Source organism: Argiope bruennichi, chromosome 11, assembly GCF_947563725.1.
Source record: "Argiope bruennichi chromosome 11, qqArgBrue1.1, whole genome shotgun sequence".
NCBI lineage: Eukaryota > Metazoa > Arthropoda > Arachnida > Araneae > Araneidae > Argiope > Argiope bruennichi.
The window spans coordinates 40617302-40639979 of NC_079161.1; the positions used below are offsets into that span (position 1 = coordinate 40617302).

General features: G+C 27.2%; 1 protein-coding gene across 1 annotated transcript; it reads right to left on the reverse strand.

Moving 5' to 3' along the window:
• Positions 1-1503: 1503 nt before the first annotated feature.
• On the reverse strand, positions 1504-9951 carry LOC129957592 (mitochondrial glycine transporter-like). Its single transcript, XM_056070007.1, has 11 exons — positions 9756-9951; positions 9400-9471; positions 9160-9272; positions 8443-8527; positions 7764-7834; positions 7001-7106; positions 6163-6232; positions 5961-6059; positions 5293-5459; positions 3732-3824; positions 1504-2961 (listed from the first exon to the last, which is right to left on the reverse strand). The coding sequence occupies exons 2-11, from the start codon at positions 9460-9462 to the stop codon at positions 2935-2937; spliced, it is 894 nt and encodes a 297-aa protein (XP_055925982.1). The 5' UTR covers positions 9463-9471; positions 9756-9951; the 3' UTR covers positions 1504-2934.
• Between the last annotated feature and the right edge of the window lie 12727 nt (positions 9952-22678).

Below are 22678 nucleotides of genomic sequence, written 5' to 3' on the forward strand. Positions count from 1 at the left end.
TCTATTCCAATGTCTCACAGAAGGATGGAACTCATGCAATTTGTTGGATTGCTGTTCATCTCATATACTCTACTAGTTTTTCACCATTAAATTCCTGACAATCTGTAGAGCAGCATTTAAAGGAACAAAATTGTCAAGTACTAGTGAAGCAGTTTTGGAAGCCCAAAATTCTTGCATGTCCAGAAATCCAACAAAAAGCAATAATCTTACCCTTGTTTGTTAAATAATGGAATATCTCTGGGCACTTAAGTACTAAAGGATGGCTGATAGAATTTATATTTCTTATGCTTCAATAGAACTTTTTGAATCCGTATATACAGTAAAGTTTGTGTTAAAAATTTCCATTTTTTACATTTGTCTCATGAATTGAAAAATATTAAACAATCTTTCTTCTAAGGTTTTCAAAAGCGGAAGAAAATCATGCATTTAAACATATAATGAAACAATAAAAACTCTTTGAATTTCAAGGCAACAATGTAATCTAGTGTTGAAACTTATATATATATATAATTGTGAAAATTCAGGAAAGATTCGTGCAACTATTAAATATGTGTTAAAAAGTTTGTTAAATCATGCTAAAATATATTTAAAAATAAGCACACGATCCCTCCCCATTCAAAACATGGTAGATATCCTTCAACATATGTATATTTTTATTATTCAAATGCAATTATTTTTTCAAAGTATTGTTTCTTTCTTTATATAAAATACAAATTTGAAATTAATTTGATAAGAATCAGAAAGAAAAGTCTGAAATTTCTAAATTTTCTGGAAGAAAAAATTTATACATAAAATGAAGTTTCTAATATTTTTTTAAACTTATTGTAGCATTCTATTTACAGTATCTCTAAAAAATCTAAAAACTTGCTTATTTCCCAAAATCACATGCAAGTAGTGATAGCATTTTATGATTGTATCTCTAATCTCTGATATTTATCACAAACTTATACAAAAGAAATATTAATCAAAATCTGCTATTTCAGTGTACAAGTTTAACTTATTATTAATATTTTGCATGAAATATGTTAGATTTGTATATTAAATTTTAATACACAAATTTTTTATAGTTAAATTAATTAATTTACAAGATAAACACTTGAACATGCTTAAGTATCTCAAATGCCCATTTTGTTCTTATATGTATTTAGGGCACTAAGTGTCCTAAATAATTCCTATATCTTTCAGGACAATAAATGTCATAAATAAAATGTAGCACGCTCCTAATTAGAGGTTTAAATAGATTTACATTCCAAAGGATTATCGAGCCAAATTTTTTACTACTTTTTATATAAAATTATTAATAGTTTTCCAGTAATTCAAAACATAATCCAATACATAGTAATACAGATATCCACATCATCCTTCAATGGTTGCTTCTAACGAAAAAAATTTTTTACTTGCTACAACTTCTTAAATATTTTATCAAATAAGATGACAAAAGAGAATTTTTTAAAAAGTTTATTTAAAAAATAAATATATCAACAAAGCTAAAAGTCAGCATAACAATAAATATATAAACAGTCATAAAAATATACAGTTATATAACATTTTGAGGATTTTACTTTTTTTTTATAACAATACACTATAATTCATCTGAAGAATAATTACTTTTGAAGCAATAACGAGTGAGACATATTTATCAGAGCTGTTAATTATTTTTGATTACAAGAATTGGAATGGAATATTATATCACAAGATGTTTTCAAAGAAAAGTAGAAATCATAAAATATTTTAAATGCATTTCATTCCACATTTTCAATGTTCTTTTTTAATGCACAATAACAAAATGTAACACAAGAATTCAATACATACTTGCAATACAATATTTTCATCCATTCTTGTGAAATAATTATTTGTATTTATGTGAAGACATAATATAACAAGGCAAAAATTTTTTTTAACTTATGCTGGAATATTTTAGAATTAACTTATGCTAAGTATTCACTAGCAACTCAACTACAAAATTAATGAATACAAAAGAAGAAAGGAATTCATTCCAAAAATATTCCATATTTCATTTATTATTTGGACGTTGTTATTAAGAGAATAAATAATAAAGTTAACAATATATATTCACATTATTCTTGAGATTTCACAAATGATACAACTTAATACTTAACTTCAAAAAAATACAATGATAAGTTTTTGTAATACTTTATAAAAATAGCTATATTTCAGAATGCATTATATGGAATCAGTTCCATATAATATAATAGCATCCAAATAAAATTTGGAATTAATTCCTTTCTTCATTGAAAGCAATGATTATAAAGAAATGGAGAATTAAAAAAATATCTGTAAAATATATCGATCATTTTAATTCTTTAGAATATTAAAAATACACTTTTGAAATAGTGACTAGATTTTGTTAATTTTCTATAAAATATATATATATTTGCTTTATTAATGCAAAACATTTTCTTCGGTGGCAATGAAAGTAAAATATCTATAAACTCTGATACTGAAGTGCATAATTCTTCATCTAATCTTTGATAAGACAGAAACATAAATACGGAAAATTTAATTGATCGAAAATGGATTATTTGGCTAAAAAAAAAGATTTCCTTAGATGTAAAACAAAAGATTATAATTTAATATCAGTTTTCAGTTTAATATAATTTCAATATCAGTTTCATTAAAAAAAATTGTAATGGTTGCACATCAACTCTTCTCTTGTATTTGGCTAATTAAAAACATACAGCCTTTTATTAGCATATACAGAATCTGATTCTTACAATATAGTTACACTAGCATATCCAAATATCTGGATAAAAAATATTCATTTACAAAACACAGCAACAAGGATTTGGTTCTGAACCAACAAGAAAATTGATGAACTTTCTTTTTAGGAACAATAGCAGCAGCTGCTGCCGGGCTAATAATCTGCACTGTTTCCAACAGAAGTTTTATCATCAAGCATCTAACTTGTATAACTCATTTTAATCCTGCATACTTTATGACCTAAAAAGAAAATGAATATGATTCAGCATAAAAAAAACTATTAACAAAGTTTATATTCTTAACATTAAAATCAAGATAATGAAATTTAATTTTTTTATCTGAATTAAATATTTCTTGAATATAAGATGCAGATGTAAGCATAAAAATAATGTAATTGCAGCCTACGATTTTAATCTCAGGTACAGAAGTACTCAATAAAAATAAGCACAACAGCTTTAATATGAACAACTGCAAAATTTTAAACTAATTTACAAAATTCAAAACAAATAAGTTATTGAATTTTATTAAAAATTTGCTTTATTTAAAAACATAACAAATGTTATATCCTTTATTCATCTGTTAATAATCATAAGTATTATAATAAAAAAATATTTATTTTTGATGATATTGAGAATATTTCATAATTTAAAACATTTTTATGAAACAGTATGTTATATTTTATAACCTTTTTACTAACAGTATATTCAAAGTATATTTTGAACATATAATAAGTATATTTTGAACATATATAACAGCATCGAATATAAATTCGGTTATTTTATGTTTACTTTTATAAGTTGAAAAAATATCTATTAATTACTAAATAGTAAAAAAGGAGCAAAGTCATACATGTTTAGCAGCTGGATCTTTAATTAATTATAATGCTTTTTAAAAGAAATCTTAAAATTTCAAACCAATTTATTACCTTAAGAATTCATTGGAATAGCAATTGATCATTAGATTGTAAAGTAACATTAATTAACAGCAAAATTATAATATTAATAACTAACCTGCTCATAGACAGTCCATGCCATGGCTGCCATAAGGGTTCGTCTTACTACCCTAGGTACCATTCCAATAAAAAAGCCTCTAATGCCATTATCCTATATAAAAGAAATAATATGATGAAATAAAAAAAATTATCGACAAAAAGTCAAAGGCAAATATTCTTTCCCTATTACATTCTTGTTTAAAATGCTTGGAATATTTATTGAGAGAATTTTTTTTAATGCACAGCATTTGCTGTTTGAAAAAGATTATACATGCTGTTTTATTTTCAAAAAGTAAACATTTAAGGAATAAAATTTTCTGCAGTTGGTTTTATACATATACTATATTTGCATCAAACATGAATGAAATGCATTTTTTTTTTCAGTAAAAAATATAATCATCAATGTTGAAGTGTTATTTAATTATTAAATATTAGAATCACAATTTATGTATTCATTGAATTAAAAATAGTAGTAAACATATTTATTTTCCTTTTTATAAATCATTGTTTTAATATTTTAATTTAAAACACTAAAAATAATTACAATCCAGAAAATATATATATATATAAAACAAGGCAATTGAAATCAACAAGCTCCTGCTATGAAGCACTACAATAATTACTCATAAGATTGATTCTGACACTTTACTGTTCATGTCTATTGATAACAAAAAAAAACTTTTAAATTTTTCATCCTAATTAATTAAAATAATCTTAACTCCAAGCATCTATTTATTTTCGTAGATTCAATGCTTGATATATTAGTACTTCAATAGAATAAAGCAACCTTTTTTAAAATTTAATTAAATCTCCAAAATCTTTTTAAAAAAAATACTAGTTGTAAAATTTCAAGAAAATATACATATAAACATAAACTATATATTTTTTGAAGTGAAAAAAAAAAAAAAAAAAAAAAAAACCTAACCTAGATAGTTAAAAACTTTCCACCTTTATAGAAATATGTATAATATAAATATTAATACAGCAATGGCTTCTTTTGTATATGCTTGTGTTTTGTGACTTTATAGTCAATATAAAACAATGTTTTTCATAATAGTAAGTCAATTTGAGTATAAAAAAATTATAGTTGAAATTTTTTCTAAATTTTCTTTCAGATTCTACAGTGTCTGCCAGGAAAATCACTATAACTCACAAGATTTTACTGTGTTTTGTTATAAATATTTTAAATTAAAACTCTTTTTAATCTATTCATATTTAAAAATTTATTTTCTTTATTCATACACTAATTTTGGCATTGCTGCAGAATAAGTCTGACTAAAATGAAATCATAAAAAGTCCACCCATCTCGCCTCGTAAAAAAAGGATTGTAAATGGAAAAAAGTTTTAAACTTTGATATGAACTATAGAAACAAAGTTATTGCTGTTTCCCCCAAATATGAGTGACTTATTAAATTATTTTTAAAAATCTGAATACAGATTTATATAAGTCAACAATGTAATGTAAAGTGAAGATTGCAGCTGTATGAGAGGAAGGAGAAAAAAAAAAAAAAAAAACACTTTTGTTATAGAGGAATTATTATATTCAAGAAATACAACAGAATGTTCAATAAAACAATTACCTTGAAAACTAAAGTAACAGCTACTGGAACAGTATTGTATTTTTGGGGATAGAGTTGCATTTTAGTTTTTATCACATCAGCAGGCTGAGTTATGGCTGAAGCAAATATTCCTGCTACAACCCCACAGCTGAAATTGATTGGCGCATTTAAAACATTCTCACGAACAGCTGTTGGTAAAGAAATTTGTAAAATTAAAATACGCCCAAAAGAAGCAAACAAAAAAAAGCATATATATATGGAAAAATTTAAAAAGAAACATAATTTTAAAAAATAATTATAATACATTTTAAAAAACAACAGTTTTTTTAAATTTAAATATTGTAAAAAAATGTTTTACATGATTTAAATTAAAAGAAAAATATAAAAGCATTATTAGATTGAATGGTCAAATACAATTTATTTAAAATACAAGTTGTAAAATTCTTTGCACTTAAAAAATCTTTATTTTTTTAAATATCCAAGTATAGGTACAAAGTAAAAAAATATATAAATAGTATTATTATTTATCAAAAAAAAAAAAAGTAGACTTGAATATATATTAGCAAAGTTAATCTGAATGATATTTTATAAACATTTTATCTCATATACAAATTACTGAACATACACTTTTTATATGAAAAACAAAATATTTGTATGAGTAAAAACAGAGAAAATGCAATGGAACTCACATGAAGGCACCATTTTTTTGGTTTGTGTATAGAACATTAAATAAATTCCTGAAAAGGGGGCGTCTCTGAGGAGAGTAGGAACTAAACCCGAGAAAAGACCTAAAAATAAATAAATTATAATTCAGAATTTGCATTCAATGGAAAATTATCATTAATTTAAAATAATATAAAGAGAGAGAAACTCATTTAAAAAAAAACTGACCTTTTCTTCCTTCTAATCGATAAATTTTACATAAGGCTTCAGATAAGCTATTGTAGGCATATACTCCACTCTAAAAATAAAAAATAAACAATGTCACTGAAATATATAATTAGATGTATTTTAATATCTAAAAAAATAATGATTCTGCTACTGGTTTAAAACATTGCATTGTATAATTTTTTTATTTTTCTATTATAAAACAAAATATTTAAGCCAATCATTTTTAGTGCTCGAGTCGATATTGCATATCAATTTCTTTCATATACCCTTCCATTGCTTTTACTGAATTTAATGTCTTTTACAATAAAGTTTTGAATTCTAAATAATAAATATCAAACTGATTTTATTTTATACATTTAGTTTTATATTAACAAAATGTATTAATTAGCTGGCTGAATTTTTTTTACCTTCTATTTTGTGGTTCATTTTTTAACCCTCTCTTTTCTGTATGATATATCTTCCTAATGATTCTCACTCTGCAAGTTCAAAATCAATGGTTTAAATCAAATAATCTAACATTATAAAAACACTTTTGCTTAAAAAGAGAGCAAGTGAAAACTAAAAATATGTAGCATTGGTGAGATTTAATTGAATTAGATTTATTTTGTTTCCTGAAACAAACTTAGCCAATATATTTTCAAGTCTAAAATAAAAACACACATAATGATGCTATGAAAAAAGTGTGATTGAAATAATGAAATGTCTTTTGCATACAACTTATTAATGACTTTTTCATTCTAAATATTGTATTGAATATCTGAAAGTAATATCTATGATAGATAATTAAGTATCTATACAATTGTATCACTTAAAAATACAAAAAGCATTTAGTAAATACCTCATATCTTGTTTTGAGAACTGTCACAGGCAACAAAGTAGCCCCAGCAAATGATCTAGCAAGAACTCCAAAGCAAATCGATTCAATAGGGGAAGGGTCTTTAGAACTGAAAAAAGGATAAGTATATATTTAAACAATTTCAAAAAATCATAAAAGTTTTATATTAATAAAAAATGACATAAAATAATTTTTTTCATTTTTTTTTTGATATAGCAAGATTTATTAATCATAAATCAAAATTTCAAATATGGTTAAAATATAATACAGTAGTCAGCTATAAGTTATGGCATTAGTAATTATTAAATGAAATTGAAACAAGAAAAAGATAAATAATTGTACTTTTTATTTTATAAGATATGCTTTTGAAAAAAAAAATTAATAATAATAATAGCAACAATAAAAACTTAAAACTATTTTTTAAGCTGCTTAAACTTCTATGCTAAAAGTAAAATTACTTTTTAAAGTGAAGTCAAGAGCTTCTGAAAATAAAGATTAAAACTGAAATAAGTTTTTCATAAGTTTCTCAAGAATCATTTGAACAATAAAAGCAATAAGAGAGTTATAAATGATTAAGTATAAGTAAGTTTGTTTAAGAGTTAATAATAAGTTTGTTTTTTAAGACACTTATGTACACATATTTTTAATTTTAATATCTCAATAATTAAATAAGATTCTTTGAATAACTTATAGATATCACAATAAAATAATACTACAGACTAATAATAGGTAAAAAAAAATTAATGCTAAAACACAATAAGCTTACCCGTAATTTGTTTGCAGCCAATGCAAGGAACTAAAATACATTCCAACACCAGGTACACACCTCATGACGGACTAAAACAAATTTTTTCTTTTAATTTAATTATTTATCTTTGAAACAAACATTATTTATTGCAAACAATCATATTTTAAAGCAGGATGAAAGAAATAGATATTTATATAAATTATTTTAAATGATCAACAAAAATGGCTTCTATTAAAATAATTATACATATAATTATCTTTTTAAACACTAAACTTTATTTTCAACATCAGTACAAACAGTGAGGTTGTGAAATAAGTGCTACTAGTGGTACTTAATTTTCATTACTGGTTAAAATAAATAAGGCCTAAGTTATAATATTTCTGCACCACTTCTTCATATTTGATATTAAAAAAGAATATAAAATGTATTACATTTTTTGGTCAGGATGACACAATTTAAGATTGGCAAACTGATTACTAAGTCAACTATGAAAATACATGTGTTATAGACATTTTGTTATAAGCTATTATTACTAATTAAAAACTTGTTTACTTTCCAAATTGCTTAATTCAGAAATCACCAATAGTTGTTAAGTCTTAGGAAATAAATTGATTTGTAAAATAAAAATCAGTATTATTTGACAATAAATCTAACTGAACAATATAAATAATATAATGATAAAATAATTTTTACTTACAGGTAGTGTACCACGCCATAACCCTATCATCTTCTCATTTTTCAAAACTTGCACAACTAAATGGTATATACCATGTCTGTTTGCCCTGCAGGAAAAAGTCATTAGTAAGCAAAAGGATAAAATCTTATATGAATAACACCAAATAACAATAATATTTTTATATTATTTAATATATAAAATAGCTAAATATCACATAATTTAAAAAATAATCATTGCCAAACAAGCAACACTATCTCATTCAATTTACAAAATCAAGAGGAAGGGGGGGGAAAAGTGAATTGTCTTATATGAATGATTCTGTGACTTCCAAAACAAGAATTCTATATCAAATAGAGCTTTTTTAATACGAGGATTTAAGGTTTAAAAATGCAAATTATTGGAAGATCTTTATGTTTCATTAAATGGAATAATCATCAATATTAAAATCAGATCTATGCTATAATCACATAATTTCTAATTTAAATATAATTTAATTTAAAAGAAATTTATGAAAGCTAAATCTATGATACAAGAATTATTTAGATATGAAATAAGAAGTATTCCATGAAAGACACATACACTATTGTTAGCTTTATTTGTGGTTTGAAATTAATAATATTGGCAATGAGCAAAATAAAGAATAAATGGGTTTATATTCCATTTTTCTGCACTCGGGTATTTATTTATATGCATGATTTTACTGATTACATTTTTATATATAGTTTTTGAGACACTTACCCATTTTTTGAAGAATTCTGAAGTCTGGTTTTAATTAGATCTAGAGGTTGGAAAAGAAGTGTTGAGCATGTTCCACTGACAGAGCCAGCCAAAAATGACTTTAAAAATGGGTACTAAAAATAAATATGGAATTACTAAATATGAAATATAATAAAAAATAACTTACTAAAAATCAAGAAATCGAGAGACAAAACAGAGTAGAATTCCAAACTATAAAGAGAAACAGCATGTTCAACTTACAGTCTGGATAACTTCCATGGTGGAACCGTTGACAATGTGATCACTGTCATCAATATGGCACATTCAGGCAGGCTGCAGAATAAAAAGAAATCTAATCGATGACATCATCAATCACAATCTTTGACGTCATAAATAAGATAATATCAATTCCATTTTCCGATAAGAAGACCTCTTACTTAAAATTTTAGTTTAAGCAGATTTCTTCACTGAATCAGACGTATTCCTTGCTCTTGGAAAATATTTACTTATAAAAAAGTATTTAAAAAATATCGAAATGCATAGCATTTACGGACATTGAAATCTGCAAGTGTAAATGAAGTGTTCGTCGATGAATTAATAATTGTGATAAAACTTACTTTTCTTTAGAACTTTTCATTCGTTATAAGTGATGAAAAATGGCTCAAGTTCTTCCACGTATATTGCTTAAAAAAGCAGATTATTTTTCAGCAGATATATTTTGCATGATGAATTAATTAAGAAACAAAAGTTAAAGCATCGCAACACATGTACGAATTTATGTTTGTTTACATTCATAACGAAGGGCGCATGAGGGAAACGGAAGTAGTACATACGGAGACAGAAAATGTTTCTTCTTCAGTCCAAGTATTGCATTTAAATTATTTTTATTTAACTACTGTCGCTCTAGAATAGTTTATCGGCATTAAAACTTTAGCCAGCTAAGCATAAAATGATTTATTTTTTATATTTAATATTTCAATAACAAATTAGATAAACCTTAATTACTGTACTTCATTAGTGAGATAGTAGATATTTGAATTGGTTTCGGACATCTGTAGAGTCTGAGTTTTGGAGCCAGAAATTTGCAGTTGCAAGACTCGACTACAAAAAAAAAAAAAAAAAAAAAATGTAATGACACTTAAATGTCATAAACTTACCATTATAAACAGAATTCTAAATAATGCATTTGTTTTAAAATATTTGTAAGGTGTTTTTTTTTAAATCTTCACATTAATCATTTTTCTTACTTTCTTTCTTTCTTTTTTTTTTAAATTCCGAATTAACAGCAAGCGATGGTTTTATTAACAAAAGAAAATTATCAAATTATAAAAATAGTAAAAAGTTCGGGGTTTTTTTTTCTTAACTTTTTTTAGTTTATTTGATAGAATCCTTTTGTGATTGCAGACATTAACTCCCAGAAATTAGCTTCGCAATCAATGAATCAATTCATTTTATATTAATTTTCATTTTCGATTAACAGTAAATCATTTATAGTACAAAGAGGATTTGCTTTCAAGTCTATTCTATGGATTTAAACTATTTCGGGAGGGGAGCTTGCAAGGAAATTTTGATAAGCAAATAAAACATTTTGCGAAAAAAATGGAATATCCTGAATATGAAGGAATTCTGTCTAACAAAAAAGAATTGAGATTTCTTTAGAAAAATTTCAAATAAGTTTTATTGTACTTTTACGATTTTAGTACTAATGTTTCTAGTATAATTTTTGTATCATAATTTTTTTTTATTGAAAATTAAACACTGGAACCTAAAAAAAATTTTATATACCAATGCCATAGTTTAAAAATATGAATTATCTTAATACCATCATGCTACTTTTTATTAATAACTCTATCAGCAAATTCTCTACAATTGAAATAGTTTTCTATCTAAAAACCAAAAGAAAAAAAATGAAAATGAAAACATGTCCATAAGATGGTTCCGAAGATAAGGTCATAAGATGGTTCCGGAAAATTTCGAATATCGTTTTCATGATACATTAAATTTATTTTATGAATTAAGTAGTTTTTCTCAATGTTAAAGAATGTCAATTGCAATATCCATTTTCTAAAAAAAAAATCATTTTAATATTGTTAAATGTTCCGACACAACTCATATGTTTCGGCTGCAAGTATCTACGTTTTAATATATTTATTCCAATTTTAATATGTGTGTGAGTTTGTGTGTGTTTTTAGTGTTAGGGAAGGCAAGATTTATTATTTAACAGTTCTTCCTAACACATTTAACTAATAAATATCCAGGATTACTTAATTTCAAACTGCAGAAATCATCTTGTCCTTCGTACATGCATTAAAATTTATCTGTGATTAGGAAATGGAACCTAATTTTGCGAGAACTTGAGGGCCACAATGGACTGGTGATAAAGTAGCGTTATTGGCAATGAAGGATTGGGAATTCAAAACTCAGTCTTTCACGTTGATTTGATACACGCTAAATTTATATAAGCCTACCCATATCTATATCTATCCATTAGTGTGGAAATTTGAAGAATTAGAAATAGATTGTCGATTTCCCTAAAAGAATGAAAACAATTGAATTGAATTCGGCTGAGTAGGCAATAATGTAATTGATTGTTAAAAATTAGACAAAAAAACCCCAATTTTTTAAAAGTTGCTAATATTTAGGAAAAATTTGCATGGCTCTTAAAATGACATCACTAAAAAATAATTTTTTAAATTTTAAACGGCATGAAAATTATTTTTGTTGAATAATAAACTGATGTAATATCAAGAAACACACACACACACACACACACACACACACACAAATGGCGCTTAATCTTTACTTAGATAAAATTCTAAATAAAATTTTTAAAAAATCGTGCCAAGGTGCGCATTTTCACCTTCAAAAATATATTTGCACCACATTTACTAATTCTAAGTTAAATGATCTGCCCTTTAGAGCACCATCGCATACCTCCTCCTCCCCTCTCTCTCTCTTTCAATTACACACACGCACGTACATCCTCTCTTTTATTATTAGCGCAGGATAACAGACAAGTAATTCTGCACTAATAATTAAAATTATATTTGATATAAAATATAATTGAATACAGACTGAAAAAAAATCCACCAGTAATAAATAGACATAACTATAATTGTAAATTAATCTCCTACAATCAACCCAAATAATATCGGAAAAAGTGTGTGCGTTTGAGTTATACAAGGCATTTAGAGTTGCTTCCAAATTTACTTAATTCTGGTCAAATATATTTAAGAGGATGGGAATATATAATTCAAAGGGATTTTTTTTTTCGAAATATTAATTTGAATCTTAATCAATTAAAAATTTAAATGAAATATTGGAATTTTCCTTTTATAACCTCGAGAAATTTTTTTATACAAAACTAAGACTGATTTCAATGGAAAATTCGTCCTCATAACACCAGTTATTTAAATAACTTTTAATTAATATCTAAGTATATTTTCAACAATATTTTTCATTACTGAAATGCAATTCAAGTAATTTTCTTCAAATATTTACTTTGATTTTTGATTTTGACATTTACATTTTTAATAGCGCTTTTATGCCAAGTCAGTCTCTATTAGAAAGATTCATGTACGCAGTCTACAAAACATTTGTAATCCATAAAAAAAAACATATCTTTAATGATTGGTAATTTGACAATGAATTTATATCTAAACGATTTAACAGAAATTAAGTATAACCATGTTCGAAATATATATGTTTGATATGTTTTGAAATATAACGTGTTCGAGATTTAACCAGCAAGATAAAACTTGAATCTTATTCCTTGAGGTTTTGTTATTCTTCTGTACTTGTTGCCATTCAAATACAGCAAATTCGTTTGAAAAGGAATGTATGAGCTTCGTCAATAATTTTCCTTCACCTGAATTCCTCGATGAAAAAACGCAATTAAATAATCATCAGTATCTTTTGTATGCAAAGTAGATAATATTTATTTGAAACGCATTTGGCACTCAGATGGATCCAATTCTTATCGGAAAAAAAAAGAATTCCAACTATTTATATTTACGAAGTGCCTATCTTTAGCACGCAAAATTGAACAAAAATAACCTTCGGTCACTTAAACACGTGTCTCTCAGATGTTCAAATACAATGAAGGACTAATTTTAGTTCTGCTTTTCTTTGTTGAATTTCAACAATATTCCTTCAGATTTTTTTTAAAAAGGAAGCATTAAACTGCAGAAAAAAGGTATTCTAATTGCTAGTTCTAAATATGGCAATGCATAAATATTATGACTTGTTTCGGAGTTTTAATTATGATACATCAGTACATCACTGTTTTAATTATGATAGCGTTAATGTCTCAAAAAAGATTTATTTTTTGGTGAAATTCCCGTGTGCATATATCTAACTACTAAAACAATGAAAAGTATTGTAGTAAAATATGCTGAAAAATATCTTGGGAAAAATTGTTAAAATTAGCGAAAATTTTTACGATAATAAAATTGATATAAGCTGGTCTCCCCAAAACGTTTTCGCATATCCTGTACTAAACGCATTTGTGTATTTTTAATCGAATGACACTGGCGAACAATAAAGTAAAAAGAGGTTATTAACCTTCAACGATTAATCGCTGTGATGTGTCTTTTACACTGTGGTGAATTGAGATGAGTGAGGATAGAACCTAGAACCTTGTGGTTCGCAGTCCAGTAACATGACCATGATACAAAAGCAATTGCTAGGGCAGCGTTGTTGTTAACTGGTTTATAAGCTATTCACTACAGACTCTCCCTCCAGTGAGTTGGAGGTGAGACGAACGATATGAGAGTTGAGTGGTGATGTATTAGCTGTTGATTCTAATGCGTCTGTACCCATTCCAGTAGCGCCAAGCGTTATGGCGAGCGTGTGTGGGTAAGTGATTGCTGTTGCTGCGTCAAGTGAGTCTGACGACTTTGGTTGCGGGTAGATGGCGCCACAACAAGCTGTACGAAGGTGGAAGGTTCATTGTCCGAGGTCACCAATGTTACGGTAGTGTGATGAGCGAGGATAGAACCTGGGACCTTGCGCTTCGCAGTCCATTAACATGACCATGATACAAAAGCAATTGTTCGGAGAGCGTAGTTGTTAACTGGCTTATAAGCTATTCACTACAATACAACAGCAGGAAACCGGATGTGTATTTTGGACACATTTTTACCAATCGATTGAAATAAAAATGGACACAGAACTGCAATTGTAGTCACAAGATTACATACCAGATTTCTTTAAATCATTACGCTTTTGAGTTACCGCGCTTACATGCTCTTGAAAATGCAAACCGATAGACGGTTAACTCCTGGATGGATCTAACTGCAAATTTGATATGAATTTACACCTTAGATATTAAATCTGTGTAACGAGCTTTATCGATGTAACGGTCTTCATTTTGTATTTATTGTACTTCGGACAGCCGGATTGACAGACATCCTCTGAATGGATTTTATTTAAAATTTTATAGAAGTCAACAAATTTTGTGTAAAGACTATATACCAAATTAGCTCAAAGTATTTTTGAGTAACCGTGTTCACAAATAAATAAACACCATTCCGAAGACTTGTTTGTCGGATTTAGGGAGGTGAAACATGGGGATTTTTCGAAATATCGAGGTCGAGTATTTTGACGATTACAATATTTTCTTTTTGCATACGAAAAAGTAAAAACTGCAATGCTTATTTTTTTACCTCATAGGTTTTTTTTGTGTAATAATATAAAATAATATTATAGAAAAACGTTGCATTTTGAATAATTTTTAATTAAAAATCTAATAAAATTTTGTTTGTCCTTTCCTTAATAAGAATCGACTACTCATGAAGTATGACCACTTATGATCGTTAATATGACGCGTTTTCAAAGATTTTTTCATCACGCACTTTGAGGTTTATAGATAGCATACTTACTTTTCATTATTATGATGTTTAAATAGTAAAAGTAAACAAGATTTTTAAAAAACATGTTTTTTTATTATATTGAAATGCAGAATATTTTTTAATCAAAATTCTAGTGACCAAACAAAAAAGCTCCAGGTGTTGATATAAATACAATAAAACAAAGAGTATCCTTAATAACATTCCCCCATTGCCTAATTCTTGATATTCTTAAATTTCTAATTGTATGATTTTTACTTTTTCGAAACCAAGTATAGAGAAATCGTTAAAAAATTCGAACTCGAGATTTTGATGAACCATTTAAACTGCCGTGAGTTCTAAAAACACAATTTTTGGAAAATTTTTGTCGGTGATAAAAATAAATGCTTTCAGCTAGAGGGATGAAATTTGGTATACGGTCTTTATATCAAATCTTGAACAAAATGCGTTTAAACAAAGTCTGTCAGTCCCGCTGTCCGAATAAAAGTTAACACAATAACTTCAAAACGAAGAGTAAAATTCGGTACACAGATTTTACATCTACAGTGTAGACACCAATCAAATTTTGAGCCAAATCTAACGACGGGTTGATTGTCTGTCGGTCTGAACTCTCAGAAACATACAAGCGCGATAATTCAAAAACGCAATGAGTTAAATATATCAAATTTGGTATAGGATTTTGCGACTACAAGTGTTGCTCTGCGTAAAATTTTTGTTTCTATCGGCAGTGAAAAATTTATCTAAAATACAAATTCGCATTTTGGATTCCATTAATTGCATGCCAGGAAATAATTGCCAGATAACTCTCATCAAGGCTAACACAATAGATTCAGTAAAAATACTAAATTCATGCCAAAAGTTAATATTTCGCAACTATTGAACTCCAATGCCAAGCCAAGCATTCTCTTATATAACATCTTTATTATAGAGAGTATGCGAGAAAGTTTCAGAGAGACCACTCCCGCTGGATTTTATTTTTTCTTTCCCCCAACTGAATTTTTAATAACTATTAATTTGCTTTTCATGAAAAGAGCATATTTTGAATTTTTTTTGTTTTAATTCATTTTGACCTTGACTTTGAAAAAAATTCCATTCAGAAATGAATACAACAAACTCGGAAGAACCAAATAATAATTGTATTTGTTGTACAGAAATTAAGTATCAGATTAAAGTAATAAAATATCAGCACATCAAAACTTTTCCCAACTTATTTGTAAGTCAGATATTTAAAATAAAATATTATGTTAGGTAGGTTATTAATTCATAGAAGCAAGTATATCTATTTCCTAACGATTTTAAGAACGGCACATTCTTACTCTCTTTCTTTCTAAAATAATTGTTTACTTGTCCCCGTTTCTCTTAATCCAAATCAGATATTTGAAAAAAATCATATATGTTAGGTAAATAAAGTATGCATGGGGAACGAATGTATCAATTTCCTTACGATTTTAAGAATACAAAAATCTCATTCTCTATCGTTTTCATAACATACATCACTTACTCGCCCACGTTTCCATTTATCCAAGTCAGATGGAAAGTATGCATGTTAGGTAGATAAGGTATTCGTGGGGAAGAAGTTTATCCACTTCCTAATGAATTCAAGAACACAAAAATCTCACTCTCTTACGTTCTCAAATCACTGTTTAATCGTTCAAATTTCCGTTAATCCGTCAGATATTTGAAATAAAGTTAGGTAGATAATAAAAGCATGTAGTTAGGTAAATAATGTATGCATATATTTCCTAACGTTTGGAAGATGCAAAAATTTCACTCTCTTTCATTCTCAATGCATAATTTGTTTATATACATTCCCAAAATCCCCTTATAATTTAATGTTGTACCATATAAATAACGTAATGCTGTTCTATAGTAAAACAGAGAACTATACCTGAGACTTCAAACCCTCATCAAAATTACATGTTCTATCAAAAATAGAATATTTGATCTTAGATTACAGATTTAACATTCACCAGATTCACATGTCTTGCATATTATTTGTAAAATCGACTGCATTACAAAGAAAGAAAATGTACAATGTAATAAAATTTGCAAAATTCATTGCAACAAGAGAGAGACTGTTGGAAACGAGATTACATATAATATTTCAATTGCCTAATTGGCAACACCTCTTTAAAATTAGTTTATTTTCTTTGAGAAAATAAATAGATGTTTTGATGCCTTTCTGTTTAATTTAATATCTGTAAGTTAACAAAGACTAATAGCTTCTGAATGAAGCTCTTGATTGATCTAGAATATAAAATCTCCAATTACATCTGGCCCTATTAGTGCAAAATATTATTTAAAAAAAAATTTCAGAACGTTGTTTGGTATTCTAAATTTCATGAAGATGTCGTAACAATATTGAAAGACATTTTGTGTTATTACAGAAATAGATATTTCCAAATATAGATAATTTGTAAATGTTAAATTAATGAAATTTTTTTTCCTATACAGAAATCATAAGTGATCATGACAAATTCAGATAACAAAGAAGATTTAAAATATAAGTTATAAAACTGAGAGATTAACAGTTGCGCAATCCCTGCACCTCCCACCTGTTGCGAAACTCCTTATTACGAAACTTTGATAATGCGAACTCAGGTGGGATTAGTAGTGCCTCAGAAAATTGTTTTGGCTCAATTTTCAAATCTTTCGAATTAGCTATGCTAAATAAGCTAAAATACTAGTTAGAAAGTAAAGTTCATTGAATTGAAAAGCCTAACTAAATATTTAGGCTTCTTGAATTTAGCAGATAATAAGAATTGTATCCCACCCACTTATAGCGATATCGTTCTACAATATTTATTTTTTAACAAGAATGAGGATAACAATTTCATTTAGCAATTTGAATGAAAATAAATGCGTAGCTTTGCATTGTTAATAAAGAAAGTAAAAGCGTGAAGTTCATTGCTCGCTACGTTCCTCCTCCTTCAGTGTTTGCCAGATGAAGTGCAAACGAACTTCACCATAAGGTTTGTTGCCGTTTTATCATCCCCTTCTTATCATTCAAACCTCTCACGAGAGGAGCACGTGCGGGCGAGATAAGCTAAGTCCGAAATCGATTGATTTTCTTTCCGAGGAGAGAATAATTAACATTCCGCTGGAGGAAGATTCGAATATATACGCACAAACTGGAAGGGAACCATAGAATATAAACCAGGAGTGGGCAGACTTTTCCAGGGCAGGGTTACTCCTAATTTCTTCCACTGTTGTGGTCCATCCAGTGGCGTAGGTCTACAATATTTATTATAACTTTATAATAAATATGTACTAACTTACATAACTACAAACATAATAATAATAACCATAAATATAATAATATATAATGATGCATTTAATATCAAACAATTCAAAACGCATTAAAAAAAATAAATCATTTTTATCTAAAGTTAGTTCACGTAGTTATATTTAGTAGAAGACAGGCTACATACTACTACATACTGTCCACCAATCTTGAATATCTCGGTGCATAATTATTAAATGCTAACTTTGCACTGGATTCTAAGTGGCCATCTGTAAGATAGGAACGATATGGTGCCTTAATTATATTCACCGTTGAAAATACAGGTTCATACAGGCAGGTAGAGCCAAAGAACAATGTTAAATGATATGCAGTTTTTTAAAATTAGGATACTTTACTTCGTCCATTAGATTCCAAAAGTTATTCTTAGGTTGTGAACTGCGTGCGTCTAAAATTATGTCATTTTGAAGGGGAAAACTTCGTTTCCCTTCAGAGATAAAGAGAATATAACGTTCCATTAATATGTTTCTTTTAGTATATGCGTCTACGTCTTAGTAATGGTGGTCACCCCAAAATATCTTGGTGGTCCACAGGTCGATCACGATCAACTTAATACCCACTGCTGATATAAACTATAATTAGAAACGAGATTTTGCTTAATAATTATAAAACCAAAACGATTTTGCACTCTACAAGAGATGTCCTAGCTGAATTTTTCCAAAAAGATAACTTAGATTTTCTACAAAATTCTTTAGAATCTTCTCTCTTTCTTTTCTTCATTCGAAAACCACTAATTCTGCTCCAAAAAAAGTCTTCGCAACATTTTCGGCAACATCTTTGAAAATTATCCATCAATATCATAGACATATCGGCTCTTAATTGTTATTATAAATCTGAATCGTCCATTTGATTTTCGTCTTAGTTCAAAAGTGCTGCTTTGCACCAAGATTAATGTCTCTAAAAAGTTTAAATTCCATTAGTAACAAGGAGTTGGGGGAAAATTCTCGATTGAATAAGTAGTATAGACAAGAATTTTGAGATTAAAGTTGAAATAATTAACAATGATGTTCTGCATAAATATTTTTAGATTTAAGCATATTCAAAAATATAATTAGTAATAGTTAAAAAATAGTAATAATTAAGCATGATTTGAGAAAATCAGAAACATTACAGCTTGTTGCCAGAAGATATCTCACCAAGTAAAATTCTGTTTGAAATATTCTTCTCTTCTCATTTCGCTCATTTTATTTAGTGATTAAAAGATGAAAACGATTTTATCTTTTAATTTTCTATCATCGTAATTATTCTATAAAATTAGTAACAAATTTTATTTTCACAACGTGCGATTTTGAATAAAAATAATTTAACGGGCGCAATCTCTTTCTAATTCGAATTGTTCTGACAACTGTAAATGGAAGTTTTTCGCGAAATATTTTTTGAAGGAGAAATTATTTTTCAACCGATTAAAAGGAAATATTTAATTTATTTAATGTAGGGTGGTAGATTATAAAATAGCGAGACCAAAGAAGTGATGCAAACATAAAATTATTTGTAAAGAAATTCTAAGTGAGCTGTCGAAAATAAGCGGAAAAACAAACGCAGTCATATAGATTTGACATATCTTTGGTATATCGATAAAAGTGCATTTTAAAAATGATTCGAATCTCGTAGGACGATAATATTGTAAGCTTGATTCGCCTCTCTTTATATATATATATATATATAAAAATTTACTCTTAATTATGTAGCAGTAATAACCTGCCAAACAATATATTGAATATCATAACAGCTCTAATGCATATAAATCCAAAAATTAAAACAATGAAAAGTATTAATGAAAATTATAAATAAATAATTAACATATTTTTTTTATAAAATTAAAAAATAAATAACATTATAAAATTTATAAATAAAATTTTTTTTAAATGTGTGAAAATAAAATTAGCACGATTAAAAGGTCATTTTTTTAATTTCAAAAAGTATGTATGAAATTGAGTTTTGTGCAATAATATGCTCCGAAGCTTTCTCATAACAATAATATGTTATTGAGGAAAACTTTAAAGTTTTGATTAATTTTTAATCAAAAATTTTATTAAAATTTTGAAAAATTCTTTATTTCTAAATTTCTGCTACCCAAGAATTGAGTTTTAGATCCAATAATCTAACCTGTAGAATGTTTTGAGCTATTTTTTTCATCATGTATGTCGTATTATGAACTTCAAAGATGATAAGTTAGCTTATGAGAGTTATCATGATAAAAAAACATATTTTAATCATAAAATTGCCCAATTATGTTTTCTAAATTGTGCAAAGATTATGGAATGGCGGTAAAAAAGGAGATTTTTCGTCTGCTCAGTAATAAGAAAAGAACTATTCTATAAATACTTGAATGAATTCTAAGAAAAAAGTAATTTATTGAATAACTATGGCAACTTCGTAGTTTAAAATAGGAATAAAATATAGTTGTTTTTATAATAAAACTAAGAGTATAAGTGAATATAAGACTATTCTTTATTTTAATAGAATTAGAAACAAATAATTAAAAAAAAAAAACCCGACATGTTCGTATTTCAGAACTAAGTAAAAAAAAAGCTAACTAATCTAAACCACGTGATCAACTTTTAACGGTTTCCTGTCGATTGGAAATGAGTAATAAATGATGAATGATACATTTGGGGGGGGAATACACAAGAATCCCTCTCTTGTTTCACTGCAGTCAAATCACCGAAAAACTGAAGCGTTCTTATTAGAGAAGATGAAGGTAAGTTTCGAACTTGTGGGCTAAAACATTTGAAAGCAGAATAAAAAGATCCAAACGATAAATTATGTGCCGACTCAGCGGAAATCGCGTCGTGTTATTTCAAAACTAAATCGTCTGGTGTTGATAAGAGGTGAAACGGTGGCAGATGTCCGCCCGCTGATGTCATGTGAAAATTTTGAAAGGGGAATAGCATTATCTAATCATGGCTCAAAATTACAAATTCATTTCCGAAATGACCCCCCGAATAACACTGCAACTCGATGTTAATTAAACTTTTTAATAGTATTACTATATGTCAGTCAGTAATGTCAATTTCATGTTTAGTTTTTCAGATATAGAAATCATTGAATTTCGGTCATTCATTTTGAGTACTATTGATACATCATATAATGTAATTGTAGATTGAAACGTAATGATGATAAAGGTATTAGTATATAGGCATATCCAAAAGATGCCTTTTTATGCACCGTTTGAACACATTTTATGCATATTTGATTTCAAGTTTAGTTGAACATTTACTTCTGTAATATATATGTACATCGACTCCATTGAAAAAAAAAAAAAATCTGTTATTTCAACCATTAAAAAGAATTTAAATTGAAGCTTCTAAAATATGGATTAAAAATTTCTTCTCAAATTCTATAATTCCGATTACGATTTAAGAAAAAGGAATCAAAATATGAGGATGAAAAAATAGAATATCAAAGACCGTGTAGGCGTATCAGGTCATTCCACTTCTACTCACATTATAGCGCTATCATTTGGGTGACGATGCCATGATAAAAAGAAATGAATACTCATCGTAGAAATTTATATCCAGATTCCGTTGTTCTACTTTTTAAATTGTAGAAAGGAAGAAACTGCGGGAATGAAAAAGAAAAAAGGGATTTTCTTGATGTGATGATGCATGTTTGCTTGACATATCTTAAGAGAAAATGACCCAATAGAATAATTCCGAAAATCATTTAAATATGTCTCTAATTCATTAATCATCTTTAAAAAAATTCAGTAAATTATTTCGTAAAAAGCAAAATTTGGTGCAAAATGTAACGAATAGATTTTTTGTTTGAATTATTGTAATTATTGACTTCTGTAATTATTGAAAATTATAGAGTCTGTTTTAAAATAAAGCCACAGTGTAGTCTCAAAATGTGATGTTATAATAAATGACGCCATAGAAACTAAATAGATTTTTTGATCCATTCAAACTCTTAGTTAGTGGTGGCAATAGCAAAGTAACTAATTAGCTTCTCAATGAAGATCTATTTCTTATAATTAAATTAGCTTGGGAATAAGTATTGCAATCATGATGGTACAGTTTAGGCCAACTATAAAAGAATGGGATAAACACAGAAGTCTACCTAGAAATAATGTAAAATTTTTATTCGTAGTTAAGAAAAATGTCATACTGAATTAATAATGAAAACAACAACTAGATATTTATTTTAATGGAAATCGAAATAAAACCCTGGTAAGAAAGAAAGGGCGGATACCTTTGTCAATTCTGTCAGCCGAATAGGCTTAACTCGCCATGATTCTAACCACAGAGAAAGAGAATTTTCCCTCAATAAATAGGTACCGAAAAATCATATAAAGATTGCATCATATTAATTAAATTATGCCCTTTACAGTCTGACATTTGATATAAACTATAAACATAAAAATAAGTACATGCATTTGTTAAAGCAA

What these genes read in the sequence shown, in the direction of transcription:
- LOC129957592 (XM_056070007.1), bottom strand. Translation starts at nt 9,462, where the DNA reads ATGTGCCATATTGATGACAGTGATCACATTGTCAACGGTTCCACCATG. An exon ending in CCATGGAAGTTATCCAGACT is followed by an intron (nt 9,273 to 9,399) that starts GTAAGTTGAACA and finishes ATTTATTTTTAG; the next exon opens with TACCCATTTTTAAAGTCATT. An exon ending in CAAAAAAATGGTGCCTTCAT is followed by an intron (nt 5,460 to 5,960) that starts GTGAGTTCCATT and finishes CTTTACCAACAG; the next exon opens with CTGTTCGTGAGAATGTTTTA.